At 44.4% G+C, this 17,888-nt stretch overlaps 2 protein-coding genes across 8 annotated transcripts in view; both read right to left on the bottom strand.

Moving 5' to 3' along the window:
* The window catches only part of LOC103987372 (ATP-dependent DNA helicase homolog RECG, chloroplastic), a 32,215-nt gene extending 25,139 nt beyond the window's left edge, over positions 1-7,076 (bottom strand). For 5 of the 7 annotated variants that reach the window (XR_671879.3, XR_001978715.2, XR_001978710.2 and 2 more), the window contains exons 1-5: positions 6,986-7,076; positions 4,542-4,607; positions 3,582-3,664; positions 3,361-3,496; positions 71-604 (exon numbers count right to left, since the gene is read on the bottom strand). Coding sequence is in view for 1 of the 7 variants with exons in the window: in XM_009405659.3 (XP_009403934.2) it covers positions 71-604; positions 3,361-3,496; positions 3,582-3,664; positions 4,542-4,583 (795 nt within the window). In the remaining 6 variants the exon portion in view is untranslated. Of the gene's footprint in view, positions 1-70; positions 605-2,484; positions 2,871-3,360; positions 3,499-3,581; positions 3,665-4,541; positions 4,608-6,985 lie in introns of those variants that run through there. The other 2 variants (XR_001978713.2, XR_001978712.2) reach the window with 2 other exon arrangements.
* Positions 7,077-7,822: 746 nt separating this feature from the next.
* Positions 7,823-9,722, bottom strand: LOC135614600 (uncharacterized GPI-anchored protein At4g28100-like). The gene is made up of 2 exons (XM_065112125.1): positions 8,859-9,722; positions 7,823-8,204 (listed from the first exon to the last, which is right to left on the bottom strand). The coding sequence occupies exons 1-2, from the start codon at positions 9,525-9,527 to the stop codon at positions 7,857-7,859; spliced, it is 1,017 nt and encodes a 338-aa protein (XP_064968197.1). The 5' UTR covers positions 9,528-9,722; the 3' UTR covers positions 7,823-7,856.
* Between the last annotated feature and the right edge of the window lie 8,166 nt (positions 9,723-17,888).

The following is a 17,888-nucleotide window of genomic DNA, read 5'->3' as shown; positions in this document are numbered from 1 at the left end:
TTTACAAAGAACATATAAAAGATCAACATCAACCAGGATCTACAATCTCACATGATCACCAACTCCTCACCGTATAGAAGCCACCACCTTCAAGCTGACAACATTGTCTACTGGTTGTCCCTGGTAAACTTCTGATAGCTCTGTCCAAAACTGATTCAGTAGATGAACTTTCAAGTAAGTTTTTGCTAGTCTCTTGTTCTTCTACCTTCCCTTCTACATCAGAATCTGCTTCTCGAGAATCTAACTGCACCACGAATGAATTGTCTTCCATAGGTGATGAAGGATTTGTTTCTGTGGGAGGAGGCCTTACTGAATACCATGTGCCAACCAATTTACTACATTTTTCCCAGTTTGCACCAGAAGTAGATAGGTATTTGTTACAGCTTTCAGGAGGTAAAAGATTCTCTTGTTCTTCTGCATGTGGAACCTCATCATATAGTCCAACAAGTGAGGAATCACCCAGTTTAATGCACGGAAACCTTCCACAGGTCAATGAGAAATCAAATTCTTCATATACATCATTTGCATCTGTTGTAGATTGTCTTCGATCTCTTTCTTGCGCAACTAGATCTTGTATGTTGTTATAACCCATAAAAACTGAGATCTACAAGCAGAAAACATAGCAATCAGAATTAATGTAACAAATTACCGTCCACAAGGGAAACATATAATGCACACAAAAAGATATCTTCCTTCAATATAGTCATATTGATCTTGTTAAAATATTTCAACTTGCCTACATCTTAATTCTTCTTTTAAAGAGTCGACAGGACAAATTTTATGTTTCACAGAACAGACAAAATTGTTGGAGTTATCAATATAAATCAGCCAATTAATCTGTCAAACACAAACACTTGCAAAAGCAAGTGATTATGCATCTCAAATTTCAAACAATTCCAAAAGATGTTGCTTGGAAAGTTCCGCAATAAAATTGTCATAAAAAGAACATTTCAGGTTTCCATTCTATGTAACCCTACCAAGCACTACAGCGCTAAGAATATATAAAGATATCACATAATTCGGCAATAAAATGACAAACATAATGGTTAAAGTTGGTGTGCCTGCATTGTACATTTTCTCATAAAATGAACAGCTAAAAACAATTACAGCCACCATGCACTGAATCATATAGCCAATAAAAATCTAGGCATATCTAGGCATAGAAACACAAAGGCAAAGAAACACAAAAAAAGGACACCCAGTTACCATCCATTTTGGCAAGATTCAAACATTCAATAGAGGTAAAGTTCTATTTTGTGCATCAACACATCTGTAAACTATGAGCATATATGCCTAAGCAAAAAAAATCTGAAATTGAACGATATAACAAGGGAAACTATAAGGAAATTTGATTTATTGTGATGTTTCTTAGTTCTTACACCTCGTGCCGGTGATCGAGATGTTGGACTGTTCCAATATATATCCAATTTGGCTTAGATCCTTGCAGCCTTGTCAACCTTGCAAACAAGGATTTAAATCAAGGTCCAATACCAATTTTAATAACCAATCAGACCTGTATAGTACTAATGCACTGGATGGTATATCGACTCATACCTCCCGGTATTACTGAACAAAATAACAATATTGACAACAAGTATCGACCTAGATGGCCTTTTCCCAATCCTTGGTCGGACTAATGAAAACTGAATAACACAGTATTGGAATGGCGTACCGACTCATACCACCCAATATTACTGAAAAATAATAATAAATACACACCAACCAAAGTTTTTAGTTTGCCCAGTATAGCACAATTCAACCGGTATTTACCAATCCAATCATCAGTTGGGAGGATTACTTAAAACCGAGCAGTCCAATCTGATTTGATATATAACATCGTTTTCTCTTTCTTTTTACTTTTAAATGTCTTATATAACGTTGTTTCCTCTCTTTTTTTTTAAAATGTCCCTTTGCCCATGGACTAGGGCTGGCGATTCCTTGAGAGTGTCTCCTCTTTGCAGCCCGTTGCAGCCTACCAGCTAAGAGCTGCCTACATGCTTCCATCTCCTTCCCCTTCCTTCTACTTTTCTCCCTCTCCCTCCCTGGCAGATTGGTACAATAATACATTCCAACGCACCAGTCCGACCATGGACTGACATCACTCAAGTAACGAGAATAAAAAAGCTTGATACCAAGTGTACCAGCTTATGTGGTCCAGTAACAATCCTTGATCAGAGACCAATAAAAGTCAATCAATTATAGTGCATACAAACTTTTTGTTGTGGCAAAGTACAAAATCATCTCAATAATCGAAAGGAATTGAGACTTGAGAGGCAGCCAAGGTTTCAAATATCTGGCATACTACTATGTACGTTCAAGTATTTACTGATTACACAGGACATGGCATATGGATCGAGGGATATTATTTGGTCCCAGTTTGAAATACATAAAGTTCATTTTTTTTAAGTATTTGTAATTGAAAATAGTTGTTAATGGCTGCTGACAACTTATGACTACATCAATATATATGGAAGCAATTGAAACCTGTAAACTAAGATTTCAACAGTTATTTGCTCTCCCCCCCACTCTTTCCTCCACCTCCATCGACTTTGCTTCTGCATCTAAATCCACACATAACAGCCATCATTTTCTTCACATGTAGCTGTTGTTGCCGTCTCCTTCTTCAATATGCATCACCTTATCTGTTTCAGTACCTTCTCTTCTTCTCCTCTTCCTTCGCCATCTCCTCTTCCTCCGTCTTCTCCTCCTCCGATAAAACCTGGGCACACTAACACACAATATGCTCCACAATAGCGACATTGAATTGATTCGCTCAAGAACCAGCATCGTACTAAATCAAGATTTGAAACCTTGGTGTCTGCTATAAAAATTGGTGACTGGGGTTTGACATTGATGAAGCACCATCAAATCTGGAACACGAGCAATTAAATGAGCCTCACCACCAAATTATCAAAAGACAAATTTTAACTCTAATGTGAATTGCAGGCTTCTAAGTATGTCTTAAGCTTAAATCTCTTGGTTTGTATTTTTCAACGTCTTTCAACATCAAAACTATTGCTATAGGTACAGACTCCTAATTGAAGCGTTAGTAGAAGAAAGAAATAAAACCACTGAAAACAAGAACTTTAACTTAACTTACCATGTGACATTTGCTCTTCATTAAAGTATTAACAACAGTAACAAGCAAAAGAGAAAAGACAACAAAGAATTCCAATTTGCCCAAGGGCATCTCATAATGCAGGCACATTAGGTTCCTGTTGTCCTATTCAAGATTTTTTGGCAGATTCTATTTCCAAATCTACTCTCTTGTGATACTTCAAATGATTCCACGGCTACTTATTTAGGCGGGGCATTAACAGCATGCATAATTGTCATAATAGCATGACAAGAATTATGTACCTTATTTAGAAATTTAGACCGTTCTGACGTGCTTGCTGTGCTATAGTCACCAACTTCTTCCAACAGCTTCTGTGAGGACCCATGATTAGATCGGGAACACCATTTTAGGAGTTTCGAGTGGAGAAAGTTGCTAAACCTGCCAGTGAAGTAACTAATATGAAATAGTCTTTTGCAGTTGTGCTCAATTATGAGTAGACATATTGTGAATATATGCACAGTACCTCATAGTCCTACCAAATGTGTTGCAGTGTCCTCTTTCGGCTTCGAAAGATATGGCACGTGTTAGGTGGCTCTCGTTAAAACCCTGAAAACAAACTTTCTAATTAGGTATAATTTAGAAGTTGCTTGTACAAAAAAAATATGTAGTGTAATTAAAAAAATCTGAAACAGCATAAATCTACAATATATAGAAGTATACAGAATGTACAGCCTAACCTAATAAGATAATGTGGTAAGAGTAGATGCTTCAAATAGAAAAAGAAATCCTGAATACCGATCTTGACTTTTTGAATATCATTCATCAAAAAGTAAGAAAAACAGAAGTGTTGATCAAAGGTCCAGCTGGAAGCAAAGTGGGAGGGTGAGAACAGAATTTCACCACCATATTAAGTCAGTAAGCTTCTTACCACTGAAAGAGCTACAAAAAGATGTTTTTTATCATTTGCATACATGACTCAAAAGAAAATGGAGATGCCTGAAGACAAAAGAAATATATAGTGTGAGATCAAGAATTAGAGATTTTGCAATGTATATCTAAGACGAACAGTGGCCAAACTACAAGTAGTTTATGGTGAAGATTTTATCGCATCTACCCAGCCATCACACATAAAACTGATGGGGGATACTGAGAGCTGGTGCACCATTACTCTGGCTTCATGCAAAGAATGTCACTGACAGGAGCATTAATAATAGTACACTAAACATAATTGTTATAGTTTTTTCAAGACCTCAGAAGTCATAACATGAAACAGGGACTAAGTTCCAAGTAAGAGCTACCATGATAGTACATGAAAGTCCTTCCAAACATCATTGAATGGGTCCCTTTTTTTATAAAAAATCATAATTTAAGAAAGATGGACTGTAAATGAAACCATTATTATAAAATAGCTTTGAAAATTTAAGAAAAAAGCAACTCTAATTTAGAGGGAAAAACACATGCAGGGAACAATATTCAACTCTACCTTGCAACATGCTTGTACAAATGAGGTAGCCAGCTGAGCCATCTACGAGGTGATCATTAAGCCACTCTAGGAAGAAAACAAAAGGCACAAGTGACTAAGAAGAAAGAAAAGGGAGTAATGGAGATACTTCAATATTCACAAATATCTATTCCAATTTACTGGAAAAAATCATTACAAGGCAGCAATATTATAGCCACAAATAGAATCATGAGTACTTAATCGGGTATCAAAATCTTGTAGACGTCATATGGCAGGTACCCTTTCAAAAGAATCTTCTTGGATGAGAACAACATCGTGTTGGATATTACCCATGGTATGTTTGTGTAATCACTTCCCGCACATATTCCACCATTACTAAAGTATTTCAAAGAATTGTGATTCTCCCTCATACACATGAAATACAATCCAAAAGAAACACTTTAGACTGTGGCAAATGCCCCCTCATCGTGATTGGTGATCGGTCTGATGGATAAATGACACAATATCCTGGTTTCCTCTCAACCAATCATTAGCCACTTGGAGTGTAAGAACGGGGGCAGGGAAACCATAAGCTATGAAATCAGTCTGAGCACTCAATCATAGCAGTGGAGCAGCCCAAACCATGAATCTTGAAGTGAAAACCAAGCTTCAAGACCAAAAGAATTGATGAGAAACAAGGAGGAAAGAGGATTTTTGTCCAACGATCATTACCCACTCAGAGACCAACAAAGGCCAAGCAAACAACATCGCCATGTCACGAACGGTCGTCGCTCACCCGCAGCAACTTTGTTCAACGAACCGTTCGTTGCTTTTGCATGCTTGTACAGTTACATGGCAGCATGTTTTGCCTTGATTTTATGTTTTTGCAACGACAATTCGCAGCGCTACAGTGCGACCACTCACCGCGTCAGGCCAAATTGCCCCAAAATGGCTCTGTTTTCACGTGTCACGACCTGTTTTCTACAGACCGCAACCTCACGCAAAACGTCAGCCATCTCAGTACCCTAGAACCCCCCCGGTGGCACCAAGAGGGATGGGGTTTCGAGGTAGTGTCAAGCGTTGAACAATCTTCACAAGTTTGCACGTTAACTTGACGAGAATTTACTTTCACCTCCGACACCCAGTGAGCAGTTATTTACGAACTTGCAACTATTCGTTCTACCTTCTAAAGTCTTTGTTTCCTCCTTCATCTCTTTTCTCTCTTACACTCAAGGTGCTCGCGGAATTGCTTGTAAAGCTTTCCTCTTTGCGAGACATCAGGACTTGTCCGTCGCTCATTTTCAAACTAATCAACTTTCTATTTCGCAGGTCCTTCAGGACCTGTACGAGGTTGCAACTAGACCGATCCTTTACGGATGCATATGTCGCAAGAGCGCCGCATGACTTAAGCAATCCCAACTAAAATTCGAGGAGTTGGCGTAAAGGTGCTTCACGACTTAGGCAACTCCAGCTAAATCTGTGACTTTGTCGTAAGAGTGCTTCACGACTTAGGCAATTCCAGCTAAGCCCGTGACAACCTACCAGCTCCGAGTAACCAGTCCTAATGGCAGACCAACTCAAACCACCTTAAACTTTTGGATTAAGACTCAAAAAGTTTCGATGAGTAAAGGGAATAAGATGACGGTGATTAATGTCAATTAATGTCTGATGATCTTTCACCCATACGAAGACCGATGATGGAACACACAGACACACATCACATCGCCGACTCCGCACATCCAATCCCAATGGCAGAAAACCTCAGACCGTGTATTTTGACGTAACAAAACCCTAGGGGTTAAGACTACAAAAAAAAAAAAAAAAGGAAGAGAATAGGGACAAGATCCCTACCAGCTCAACGACCGACTGGGAAGAAGACCACATGATCAGTGCCAACTCCGAGAACGCGATCCCAACGGAAGACCACTTGAACGCTGAATCTTGAAGCGACAAAAGGATGGGGTTTACGACTTCAAACGAATAGATGAGAAAAGGGAAGAAAAAGGGGAAGAGGACTGATGACGACCAATTTTTAACCACTCGACCATGGGACAAGCAGATTCGAGCACCCATCCCAAGGCGGATCAACTCAACCCATGAACCTCGAAGTTTTCTATTCCAAAAGAATCGATAAGAGAAGCGGAAAAGAAGGAGATCATCGTCTAAAGACTTTTAGCCACTCGGAGACCAACGACGGGACAGGAAGATTAAGCACCGAATACCAACGGTTGAGCGTCTCAAACCACCATGAATCTCGAAGCTTTCGACACCAAAAGAATCAACGAAAACTAAGAAGGAGGTAAACTAAAGGATCCACGGATACGGTCTTCACCGACTGGGAGACCACATCGCGCTGCCAGATCCAAGCACCCAAATCCCATTGGCCGAACAAACCATGAATCTTGAAGCGACCAAAACCTATGGCTTGAGACTCCAATACAATCGATGAAAGAGAAAGAGGAGGAGGAGGCGGAAGAGAGAGTTACCGTTGAGCGGGTTTCGAGAGACTCCGATAGCTCGGTGGCTCTGCGGTGACAACGGAAGGTGCCGAGTGTGGGCGAGGGTAGATGTGAAGATAAAGCCAACGGGCAAATCGAGAATCCTTGCGCAATTACGTGGGGACGTGTGGAGCGTCGGATGAAGAACCACAAATGTGATCATAAAATAGGCCGGAATGGCCTAAATGGGCCGTAATGGGTTGAATTACGCTGTAACGGGTTGGATAACTTATGTTCTGAGGCCTGCTTTTTATGAACGCTAAAGGATTTCCTGTTCGTACTCAGATCAAGAAGAGAAAGCTTTCCCTCCCGAGAACAGGTAATGATCAAGCCCTGTTTGAACTCCACCTAAAATCTATGCATCAGTTATCTCAGTTAAGTGTAGTAATATTGATCTGAACTCCTAATATGACCTTCGTTTATGTTATTTGGGTTCATATGTCATATACGAATTAGAATAATTGACTCAGTTCATGAGAAGATCGAGTCAGTCATATTTTATTTTAGGGTCAATAGTATATAATTTTGATTTCGCTCAATCTTATCTTTTATCTCGTTTGCATTAATCAATGCATATATGCTTTGATCAATCAACTCATTTACTAACATAAGGCATAGGTTGACCATCTGATAACGGTTATGGCTTCAGATACGAAGCATTTTTACACCCGAAAAATCCATCGTAATATAGTTTCTACTTTACATCATACGTCTGCACGTAAAATTCTCGAACCAATCACATCAATGATCCAATTGGACCCACCCTGCCCATGTCAGCTGAGCCGACCGTAACAGATGGGAAGGTTGGAAGCACATTAATCCGAGTCATTTAAATTCTTTTCTTTATTTCGGGCACAAACTAGACATGGAAGAGTGCGAATAGGACAAAGGTGGCCATCAGGAAGAGCTGGAACAAAGGCAGAGATCGGACGGCGGAGGATCCGCCACGGCTATCGATCTGGTCGGATCCGACGGCAAGCGGCATGTCGTCGAGGGAGAGAGTGCATGAGGTGGGATCGGGGCCGCCGACGCCGTCGGCCGCCATGAGCACCCGGAGTACAGAGGTGGCGGCCGGCAGGAAGTGCGTCCTGTTCTTTGACAGGAGCCACGTCACCCCCATCAGTTGGCATTCCCGGTCTTGAGTTGGGCCCGCCTTCTTGTCCCACTTGGTTGCGTTGCCGATGCCTCGTTTCTCTTCGGACTTTAGCTGCCAAAGAACACACAGATCGAAGGAGAACAATGAATTCAGATTTAGATATGTTAACAAGAAAGAACTTAAAACAACGGAGATTTGTGCTGGACGTGTTATTTTAATGTGTTATTTTGCTGCAATCATTGATCTGAGAGAAGAGAGTCGCATCAGAGGACAGCGATGCCAATGGTTGGTGCAGGTAAACTCCAAGCTTTCTGGGCCATAGGAAGGTCGAATTCTTATACAAACTGACATGAGTACCGATGCATGTGAATCCATGTTTATACTGCTTTGTTTCAGCTCAGCAAAATCAGAAAAGAAGGAAAAATAAGAGATTATTATAGACATCTCCAAACCAGCGATGCATCAAAACCATGGAAAATGAAGTGATGATAGCTGCATCATCACATTGTTGCAGATGCCGATGGATGCTTAACGAGTTAGCGCTGCCTCGGTTCTAAAGGAACTCGGACGCAAACAGAACTTAGAAAGGAGAGACTCTCACGAATTCTCGTGTCATGGCTGTACGAAGTTTTAATTCTGCAGTATTTCGTTGGCGGACTCCCTTTTCAACTTCTCACCTCGAGTACCGAGTTAAGAACGAGCTGATCAAGCGAGCTAAGCGAGTCAGCTAGGGAGTCGGACAGGGTGAGGAGCCACTCTACTCACCTGGTTGAGGGAACGGAGGCACCGAGTGCACCCGGAAAATCCGAAACGAGAGCAGTCCCTCTCCAGCCGCCGCCCGGCGTCTCCCGCCGGGACCCATCTCCCCTCCGCGGCATCGGCCACGAACGCCCCCGCGCAGGCTAGCCGCCGGAGGCGGACGCCGCAGTAGCAATACGCCGCGTCGCACGTGCCGTTCACGCGCGGCAGATCCACTCCGCGGTCCCGGAGAGCGCGCTCCACGCCGCCGATGCACGCCTCGGAATCGTCGGGCAGGGCGGGCAGGTCGTAGCCGGAGGACGGCGGCGGGTGGGCGGCGAGGGCGGAGGCGGAGTAGGCGGCGAGGAGCCAGGCGTTGAGGGTGGGGCAACACCGGGAGCGGGAGGGAAGACTGTCATCGGAGGCACCGCAGGCAGCGGAGACGGAAGGGAGGAGGTCGGCAGGGGGGTCGAGGGGACAGGCGGCTGTGGAGACGTCGGACTGCTCGGGAAAGGCGGGAATGGTGGCCGGAGGGGAAGAGGAGGAGGCGCCACCAGCAGCGGCAGAGGAGGTGGAGGGTATGAGCTGAATGGAAGCGGCGTCAGGCTCGGGCAGAGCGGGCTGCGCGGCCAGGAGGGAGACTTGGAGGAGGAGGAGAGATAGCAGCAGCGGTAGAAGACGGCTCATCGTTGTCATTCCTCTCTCTCTCTCTCTCCTCTTTCTATCACGGTGTTTTCTTTGAGGCAGTGGACCTTATGATGTGCTGTTGCTTCGTTCTAAGGGAATGAGTAATGAGGGCGGGAGGGTGTTGAGGTGGTGAGTGCAACGCTTTTACTTTTTTTACGTGGCTTCTTTTTCTTCTTTTCTTACTGTGTCTCTCGAGAGGAAATGGGGCGAGAGGGAAAGGTAGACAGGCCAAAGAATAGATCGGTGCACGGAGGAGAGGGGGAGAAGGTTGTGGAGGGGCTGATTGTGTATATGATTGGATAAAGTGGATGTTACTTGTATATGGCTTTGGAGGGCAAGTGTAGAATACACTCAACCACACTGAGGGCATCACTCCAAATCCTCTGAAAATTATTATGATAAATCATTATTACCTCGAGAAGATAGGCCCATCTGAAGAACCAAATTAACAAAAAGATACCCATCACTTGATACTTTTAAGCCTTTTGGATCATAATGCTTTTTTGATCATCAGATTGATGCTTTGCTGATGTGGTATGCATGTAATAAAGTTTACTGTCGTCGTATATTGCTCGTATTTCTGATCGAAATCGTTCGAGTTCCATGGAAAATTTGCATCAAATTAAACTATGTTAGCAATCTTAGTGATCGATAAAGAAAGTATGGAAATCTGCGGTATGTTTGGTACAGTGAGATACACGTACATCGCAGTACGTGCCCACAGGCGACAACCTGGGCCTAAGAGTGTTTTAATGCATTGACTGAGACGCTGAACTTCTCGTGTTCCGAACTCCAGATGACTCTTTCGATCTTCCAGTCAACAACTATCATTCTTAGGCTCTCCACCTTTTTAGGGCTTGTAGTTCCTGCGCAAGATAACTACTGACTGCAGTTTTCACCTTCTCAAGAATTGGGTCAAGGCCTTCCTTTCTTCGTAAAAAGCTATCACACGTTCCAACAGGATGTATACAACGTAGCATGGCAGGAGAATGCAGTATAGAACAGAATTTTCTCCACTGAACTTTACCCTCACCAGACAACAAAAAGCTAACAGTGCAGTGCAGTGCAGGGCTCTTGAGTTGCCATGACCTCCTCCTGCTGCTGTTGCTCCATCATTCTCTGGTCATCATTCCTACCGCTGCCTTTAAAACACATACCACGATAAAGTTCTATAGCAGCTCGTTGCCTCTTCTTAATACTGAACAAAGAAGAAGAAAAAGTTGAAGTCCATCATGTTAGTGTTAGCTTTTTCTCCGGCCTTCAGCATATGTATCGGGCCTGATGCCTTTTGCAGAGTCACAGTCACATTCTTCTCATTCGGCTAAACTCCCATACTTGTGATTAACTCAGCATTAACCTAAACATCATGCCATGTGGTAATCAAGTGTGACATGAGTGCAGCTTTGGATCATTATTTTACTCCCTCAAATCCAACCTTGGATTCGTCCTGGTGTAGAAAAATGGCCACACTGCACTGATGCCGAGAAAGAAATGAAGGCAATGAGAACTCTGAGAAGGACATCGATCAAAGCCCTCCCTTCAAGGGCTCTGTTTGATGTCCCACTGCTGGAGTCTGTAAGCGGTAAATGAGTGGAGTTTTCGATGCAATGGCTGTTGGAAGTACTACTGGGGCATTCGCTTCGCTCATGCCCTGCGCGTGAAGACGCTGGAAGCGGGCATCTGGGCACCGTGCTTCGGACCCCATGACTGCGTGTCTTGCCTTTGTCTGCTTGCTGAGGTGCTCACAAGCTCAGCACGCTGTAGGCATTGGATTCCAAGAAGAAACACTTGACGACGATCTGGTGATCTACTTTGATGGATCACATTCATAAAATGGTTATTAATATCATGCTTGCACAACCATTTTCTCCCCTGATTCATAAGTATCAACAAAGAAGAATGCAAAGAGAATTTGTTCATATATATCTTGTATTTAATTTGATTTAATTGAATGCTGAGATCTATATACTTCATTTTCCGAAAAATAAATATTCGAAAAAGTTAATTTCATACAACAAAAAATAAATTATGCATATATTTATTTGGAATTTTTTTTTCCCAGGCTTTATCGATAACACCCTTCTCCTCCTGCGACTCGTTCAGCGCTGCTGCCCCCCACCACCCTCGACGGTCACGTCTCTCCTCCCACCTCCTTATAGTCAGAAGAGTTCCGTTTTTAATGTAAATATCTCTGTCCAATTATGAGTTATCATCTCCTTTTCTTTTGAATCGTGAGGTATGGTTTTGCTTCTTGCATGCACTTTCTTGAATGATTGCTGATGCGGCGGGGACATCGTGTTAAGCCGTGGTCTCGGGGTCGTCGCGGCTCGGTTCGGGGGTCTCGGGTGGCGTCCCTCGGGGTCTTCCGGCGGTCGAGCACGGTGGTTCGGGTCAGGACGTCGGGTCGGGAGGTCGGGTCAGCAGGTCGGGTCGGGTCGGCAGGAAGCTCCGCCGCAGCGCCTAGAAGAATCGACCCCGTCTGGCACCTGCACAAAGGTCGGGCCGAGGCGCTCGGCCCGACCCCTTCGACGACCAAGTTAGCGATGTGGAGGGGGTTTCAGATGAAGAAGTGTTTGGAGTTGCCCCTTAGGCGTTGTGAGCTCGGGCAGCAGGGGGCCGAGGAGCACGACGCAAGCGGGCAAGCCGCACAGGCGTGGTCTCGGGTAGTACGGAGCCGAGGAGCATAAGGCAGGTGGGCAGGTTGGGCCGGCGAGTCACAAGTCGGAGATCGAACTGGAGCGACTCGGGCTATGGTCTAAGCCGGCGAGTCGCAAGTCGGAGATCGAACTAGAGCGACTCGGGCTATGGTCTGGGCCGGCGAGTCGCAAGTCGGAGATCAAACTAGAGCGACTCGGGCTATGCGCCAAGGAGCACGACGCAGGTGAGCTGGTCGCGCGGGTGTGTCTTGGGTCATGGGCAACGTGCGACCGATGAGCACATCTCAATCGGGAAGCCGAGCAGAGGTCGTGGTCTCGGACGACGTGTGGGCGAGGAGCACGACCAAGCGGGCAGGCCGCGTAGGCGTGTCTCGGGTGATGGGCCGAGCCGGCGAGTCGCAAGTCGGAGGTCGAAGTAGAGCGACTCGGGCTATGAGCCAAGCCGACGAGTCGTAAGTCTAAGGTCGAACTGGAGCGACTCGGGCTATGAGCCGAGGAGCACGACACAAGGCAGGCAGGTCGCGTGGGCGTGTCTCGATCGACACACAGCCGAGGAGAGCAACTCAGTCGGGTAAGCCGATCAGAGGTGGTCTCAGGCAACACGTTGTCGAGGAGTATGACGCAGGCGGGCAGACCGTGCTGAGGTGAACTCGACAGCGTATGGCCGAGAAGCTCGACGTAGGCGGGCTGTAGGTCGGAGGTTCATGCCCTCCTTCTAGCGCCAAAATGATGTGGCGGGCAAACCGTGCTGAGGTGAACTCGACAGCGTATGGCCGAGAAGCTCGGCGCAGGCGGGCTGCGGCCGAGGGACGTGGCGCTCGTGAGCAAGCCGCCCTGAGATGGACTCGGCAGTGCATGGCCGAGGAGCTCGGCGCAGGCAGGCTGGCCGCGCGGGCGTGGTCTCGGGCACCATGCGACCGAGGTGCTTGGCGCAGGCAGACTGTGGCCGCGCGGACGCCGCTCAGGCGGGCAGGCCGCGCTGAGGCGGACTCGGCTGTGTGGCCGTGAAACTCGGCGCAGACAAGCTGCGGCCGAGGGACACCACTCAGGCGGGCAGGCTGCGGCCGAGGTGGACTCGGGTAGTCTACGATCGAGCCGTGCGAATGCAAAAAAGAGGGTTAGGCAGAGCTAACCGCGAGCCAGAAGGTGGTCAGGTAGACACTGAGCCAGTTGGATGATCCCTCGACATTCGGGGCCCTCCTTCTAGCGTCAAAATGATGCGACGGGGACATCATGTTAAGCCGTGGCCTCGGGGCCGTCGTGGCTCGGTTCGGGGGTCTCGGGCGACGTCCCTCGGGGTCTTCCGGCGGCCGAGCACGGTGGTTCGAGTCGGGACGTCGGGTCGGGAGGTCGGGTCGGTAGGAAGCTCCGTCGTAGCGTCTGGAAGAGTCGACCCCGTCTGGCACTTGCACAAAGCTCGGCCCGACCCCTCCGACGGCCAAGTTAGCGATGTGGAGGGGATTTCAGATGAAGAAGTGTTTGGAGTCGCCCCTTAGGCGTTGTGTGTCCCCCTCCCTCTCCCCTTTAGCATGCGAGGGTATTTATAGGGAAGCTTACTGTGCTTGATGTGCCCTCTTGCAGGGGTAGGTAGCGTCTGACACTGGTGTTGGCGTGGCGTGCGAGACCGAGCCTGGGCAAAATGTTTAATGCACCTCGGTCGGTGTTCCAATCCGTTTGACCAGGTGCTGAGGCGTGATGCGTCATATGGGACAGGTGACGTCAGCCCCAGTCTTGTCGCCATTATTTCTCTCATCAATTGCTATGTGTTTGTCGGAATGCCAACGGGGTCATTTTGGAACTGGTACAAGTTGCTCGTCTATTTTTTGCTTGTTCCCTTTTCCCTCGGCTATTAAGATTAAACCACTAGTTTGCAGCTGCCGAATGTAGAGGATGGCATGCAAGTAGGCTGATTGCACCTTGCTTGTTCATTTTAGCTTTCATTTCCTTTCTTATCTTGCATCGCTCGAAAAGTATTTTTAGGTACTGTGCGCTGAAAGGCAAGCATATCAAGAGGAAAAACTAAAAATTGAAAGATTGGATTAACGTTTGCAATTCATGTCATGATTATCCTAGTCATGGAAGTCTAGTATTCGACACTGGAACCAATTTTTTGCTATATGCTATTAGGTGCACCATAAGGTAGACACTCGAGAAAAACACTGCAGCAGATCATGCAATATATATGGAGTCAAGATCAGTTGTGTTGAATCATAATGACATCAAGAAACAATGCGACTCTGATGTTGTGATACAAACTGTTAAGAGCGTGGGAACATGTCTATTAGGTGATGTGATCCCTTCCCTTTCATTGTAAATTGACTGGAATGTGCTTTTTGTGTTATTGTGTTGTAAATAAAACTTACCCGTGATGTTTATTTATCTTAAAAAGATGATAAAATAGAGAAAGCAATGATAGGAACAGTGCTTGGCTGATAATTGGCTTACTATAATCTGTTCTTATTTCAAATGGTCTATGAACTAACCATATATTATCCTCTATAATTAGTTATTTTTAACATTTCGATTCCTATACTTTTAAAAGTTATATTAGGATTTCTATATTTATGAAAATGAAATTTTAATATTTCTATATAGGATTAAAAAAGTAATTTCACATGATTAAAAATCGAGAGATAGGTTTTGTTAGAGCAACATGATTAAATATTTTACTTTCATAAGTATAAATATCTCAATATAACTTTTGAAAGCATATGAACCGATATATTAGAGAGATAATATGTAATTACCTCATGTATTATTTTAAACTCTAGTATTACATAAGATTTAAGGCATCTACTTGGGACCCTATTTTAGCACTAAACTTTAATATTGTCGACAATCTATCACATATCATCTGTCTTATTTTTACATTTCTGTACAATTATATTTACACCCAATTACTGGCATTTGCTTATGTTTTTCAGCTACATATGCAGGCAACAAACTAAAAATTTCATTTCATGCATCATGATCAATGCTGCTTATCGAGGGGTAATAAAAGCGGGTGGAGGTTCATGTTGTAAAAGCTTTTCATGCCGGCAACAATGGGGACTTGCAGAAGCTTTCTTCCATCACCCAATTCGGAGAGGCTTCAGAAAATTGAATCTGAAATATTCACACGACGCTCGGGCCTTGGACTGTCACTGTTGGAAGTTGTTATCGAAAGCTTTCTACTGTCACTGTTGAACTCGGCAGTGGCTCTACAGGACAACCGGTGTTCGTTCTCCGAGGAATACGTTCCAGAATTTATTCTCTCATTTCGTCTATTTGATCCTATGCAGCATGTGATCTCGGAGGACCAGCCAACTCGTGGAAGTTGTTATCGAAAGCTTCATCGACTTGTTGTCTTTCGCTATCGGCACATCTTATTTGACGAGCGAAAACGAGCCTTCAGGCAGTATCGATCATTCTTGTAGATTCTTCTGGCAACTGGAACTCAATATTATCGAGAGAAATATCTCCTCTGAACAGCTTCAGAATTATGCTGGAAATTTGTACGATGGTTCATGATGAAGTAAGGTGCAGATGCCAATGTATGTTATTTCTGTGCGGCATTCAAGCCGTAGAGAAGCAACTGGTGTCAAAACTTGCTCTCATCAATCGATCGTTTGCTGGTCGAGAAGGTGATGTTGCTCTAATCGATGTGTTACAGAAAGAACTTCCTTCTTTACTTTAAGAGAGCTGGAGTGCTCACGATCACACACGAAGGCAGGTTGAAGTTGACTGCATTCAGTGCTGGCCCAGAGTCGACTTGATTTGACTTAGCTCCCTTGCTTCCCATGAGCTTCTACTTGGTCGTAAACTACGTTGCGGAACATTACATGTCCTTGCATGTCAAGCTTCAGTATTATTGAATCCCGTTCCCAGTTGGTTTGGCTTTGATGGAAGCCACAAGTTTGGTCCTTTCCTACTTTTTGTATGTCTATGGATGTAATAAAATAAATCGAAGGAGTTAATCATCCAATAAAACAAAAGAAACCAAACATATTAACTATGCTCTTTCTGAATCATTTCGGATAAGTTTGAACTGAGAGATATCGTACTTCGATCTCTCTCTCTCTCTCTCTCTCTCTCTCTCTCTCTCTCTCTCTCTTTCATTTGCCGACACCCGCCCCCATCTTTTTATCATATAGAAGTGGACGAGGATATGAGAAGTGTTTTTAGTATGAGAAGTCTTAACAGCATTCACGCAGCATGCTAAAACAGACCTAATATTTCCTTGTAGTGCACTAATGGATGGATTGCTCCCAGGTGACGACCAGGGATCTGTGCACAGCTTAAAGTATGAGAAAGATTGTGCATTTTCTTACAGTATCTGGGATTCCATTCCTAGCAAATAATTCTCAATAGGGAACTCTCCGAGCATGATTGTGTACTTTATCTTCAATCACATCGGCTTTCACTTGTTTAAGGATAAGACGACCCTTGAACATTAAATGCTCTTTTAAGTGGCCATTATTGCTTGAGCTTTGCACTCATTTGCATGCATCTCATGGAACGTACAGTTCAGGATCAATGTTAGTCCCAAGCTCTTAGGATCCCATGCACATGATCATTGGACTTTTAAGGTCATGCATTTCTCACTAACAACAGCTGTCCCCGTCCAGCATAAATGCTTTTAACTGCTACCTCGATGAACCATTAATGCTTAATCTCTATCATATTACATTATTGGCCTGCATGCCCATCCGAAGGACACTGCAGGGAACCCACTCATCACTGATCATTCATTTGGATACTAAAATAATCCTTCCGGCAACCAAAGCAAGTGATTTCAGATGTTGTTAATCATGGTGGCAGATGGTTGTAGAAGTTAAGGAGGAAGGTTTACAGCGTAATTTACATCTTAATTAAGACTTGAGCTGCAGTTCCTGAGAACGGCTGCAGAGGAGGCTGAGAAGGTGCCTCTTGGGAGCAACAGAGGGAAACAGGCTTTGCTCGAGATCAACTCCATGATTACTCAGAATTGTTACAGCCCTTCGTCATTTAATTTAACTCGTTGATGATGCTTAAAGAATTAGATCACTTCTTCACGACTACATGTAATTTGGTTCCTCTGACAGCCGAAATGGATTTCTGTAGATTGATCCCAGAGAAACATTATATATAGGCATGGTTTAGTTTGGGCTTCTATATTACGGCAGACCTGATCCTAAGCTATGGAGATCAGATTGTAGGGTATATCAATGGATGGATCGACTGCGCATGTCGATCTCTTGTTTCGATATTGCTGCCGCAAACTGATAGAAAAGGGAAGGCAGCATTTAAAGCGCCACGCAAGTATCTTGTCCAGAACCAGACTTGTCTTGAGATATGGAGAAGAAGATGATGCCCATAGAGGTACAAGATGAGCTTTCATGCCAAGTTCCATGGATTACTCTCATGGAATCTTTGACGTGGGAGCGCAAGATTTCCGGCGTTCCTTTGGCTTCCTCTCTCTCTCTCTCTCTCTCTCTCTTCTCTTCATGCCTGCTAACAACTCCTCGCAAAAATACTTGTAGATTACATGAATTATTCTGATTATATATTTGATGAACCATCGCATATGTATATTAATTTATAAGCTGCAGTAGACATCTCCTTATATGAATGTTTAAGTCCACACCATGCATATATAAGAACATACAAGTACAAGACTTCCCCAAGAGCAAGTCCTTCTTCTTGCTTGTCTTAGTACCACAAATTATTCCCCTCCTTCACAGCTCTGCCTCGC

This window comes from Musa acuminata, chromosome BXJ2-6 (assembly GCF_036884655.1).
Source record: "Musa acuminata AAA Group cultivar baxijiao chromosome BXJ2-6, Cavendish_Baxijiao_AAA, whole genome shotgun sequence".
NCBI classification, from domain to species: domain Eukaryota; kingdom Viridiplantae; phylum Streptophyta; class Magnoliopsida; order Zingiberales; family Musaceae; genus Musa; species Musa acuminata.
This window is presented reverse-complemented; position numbering and strand designations above follow the sequence as displayed.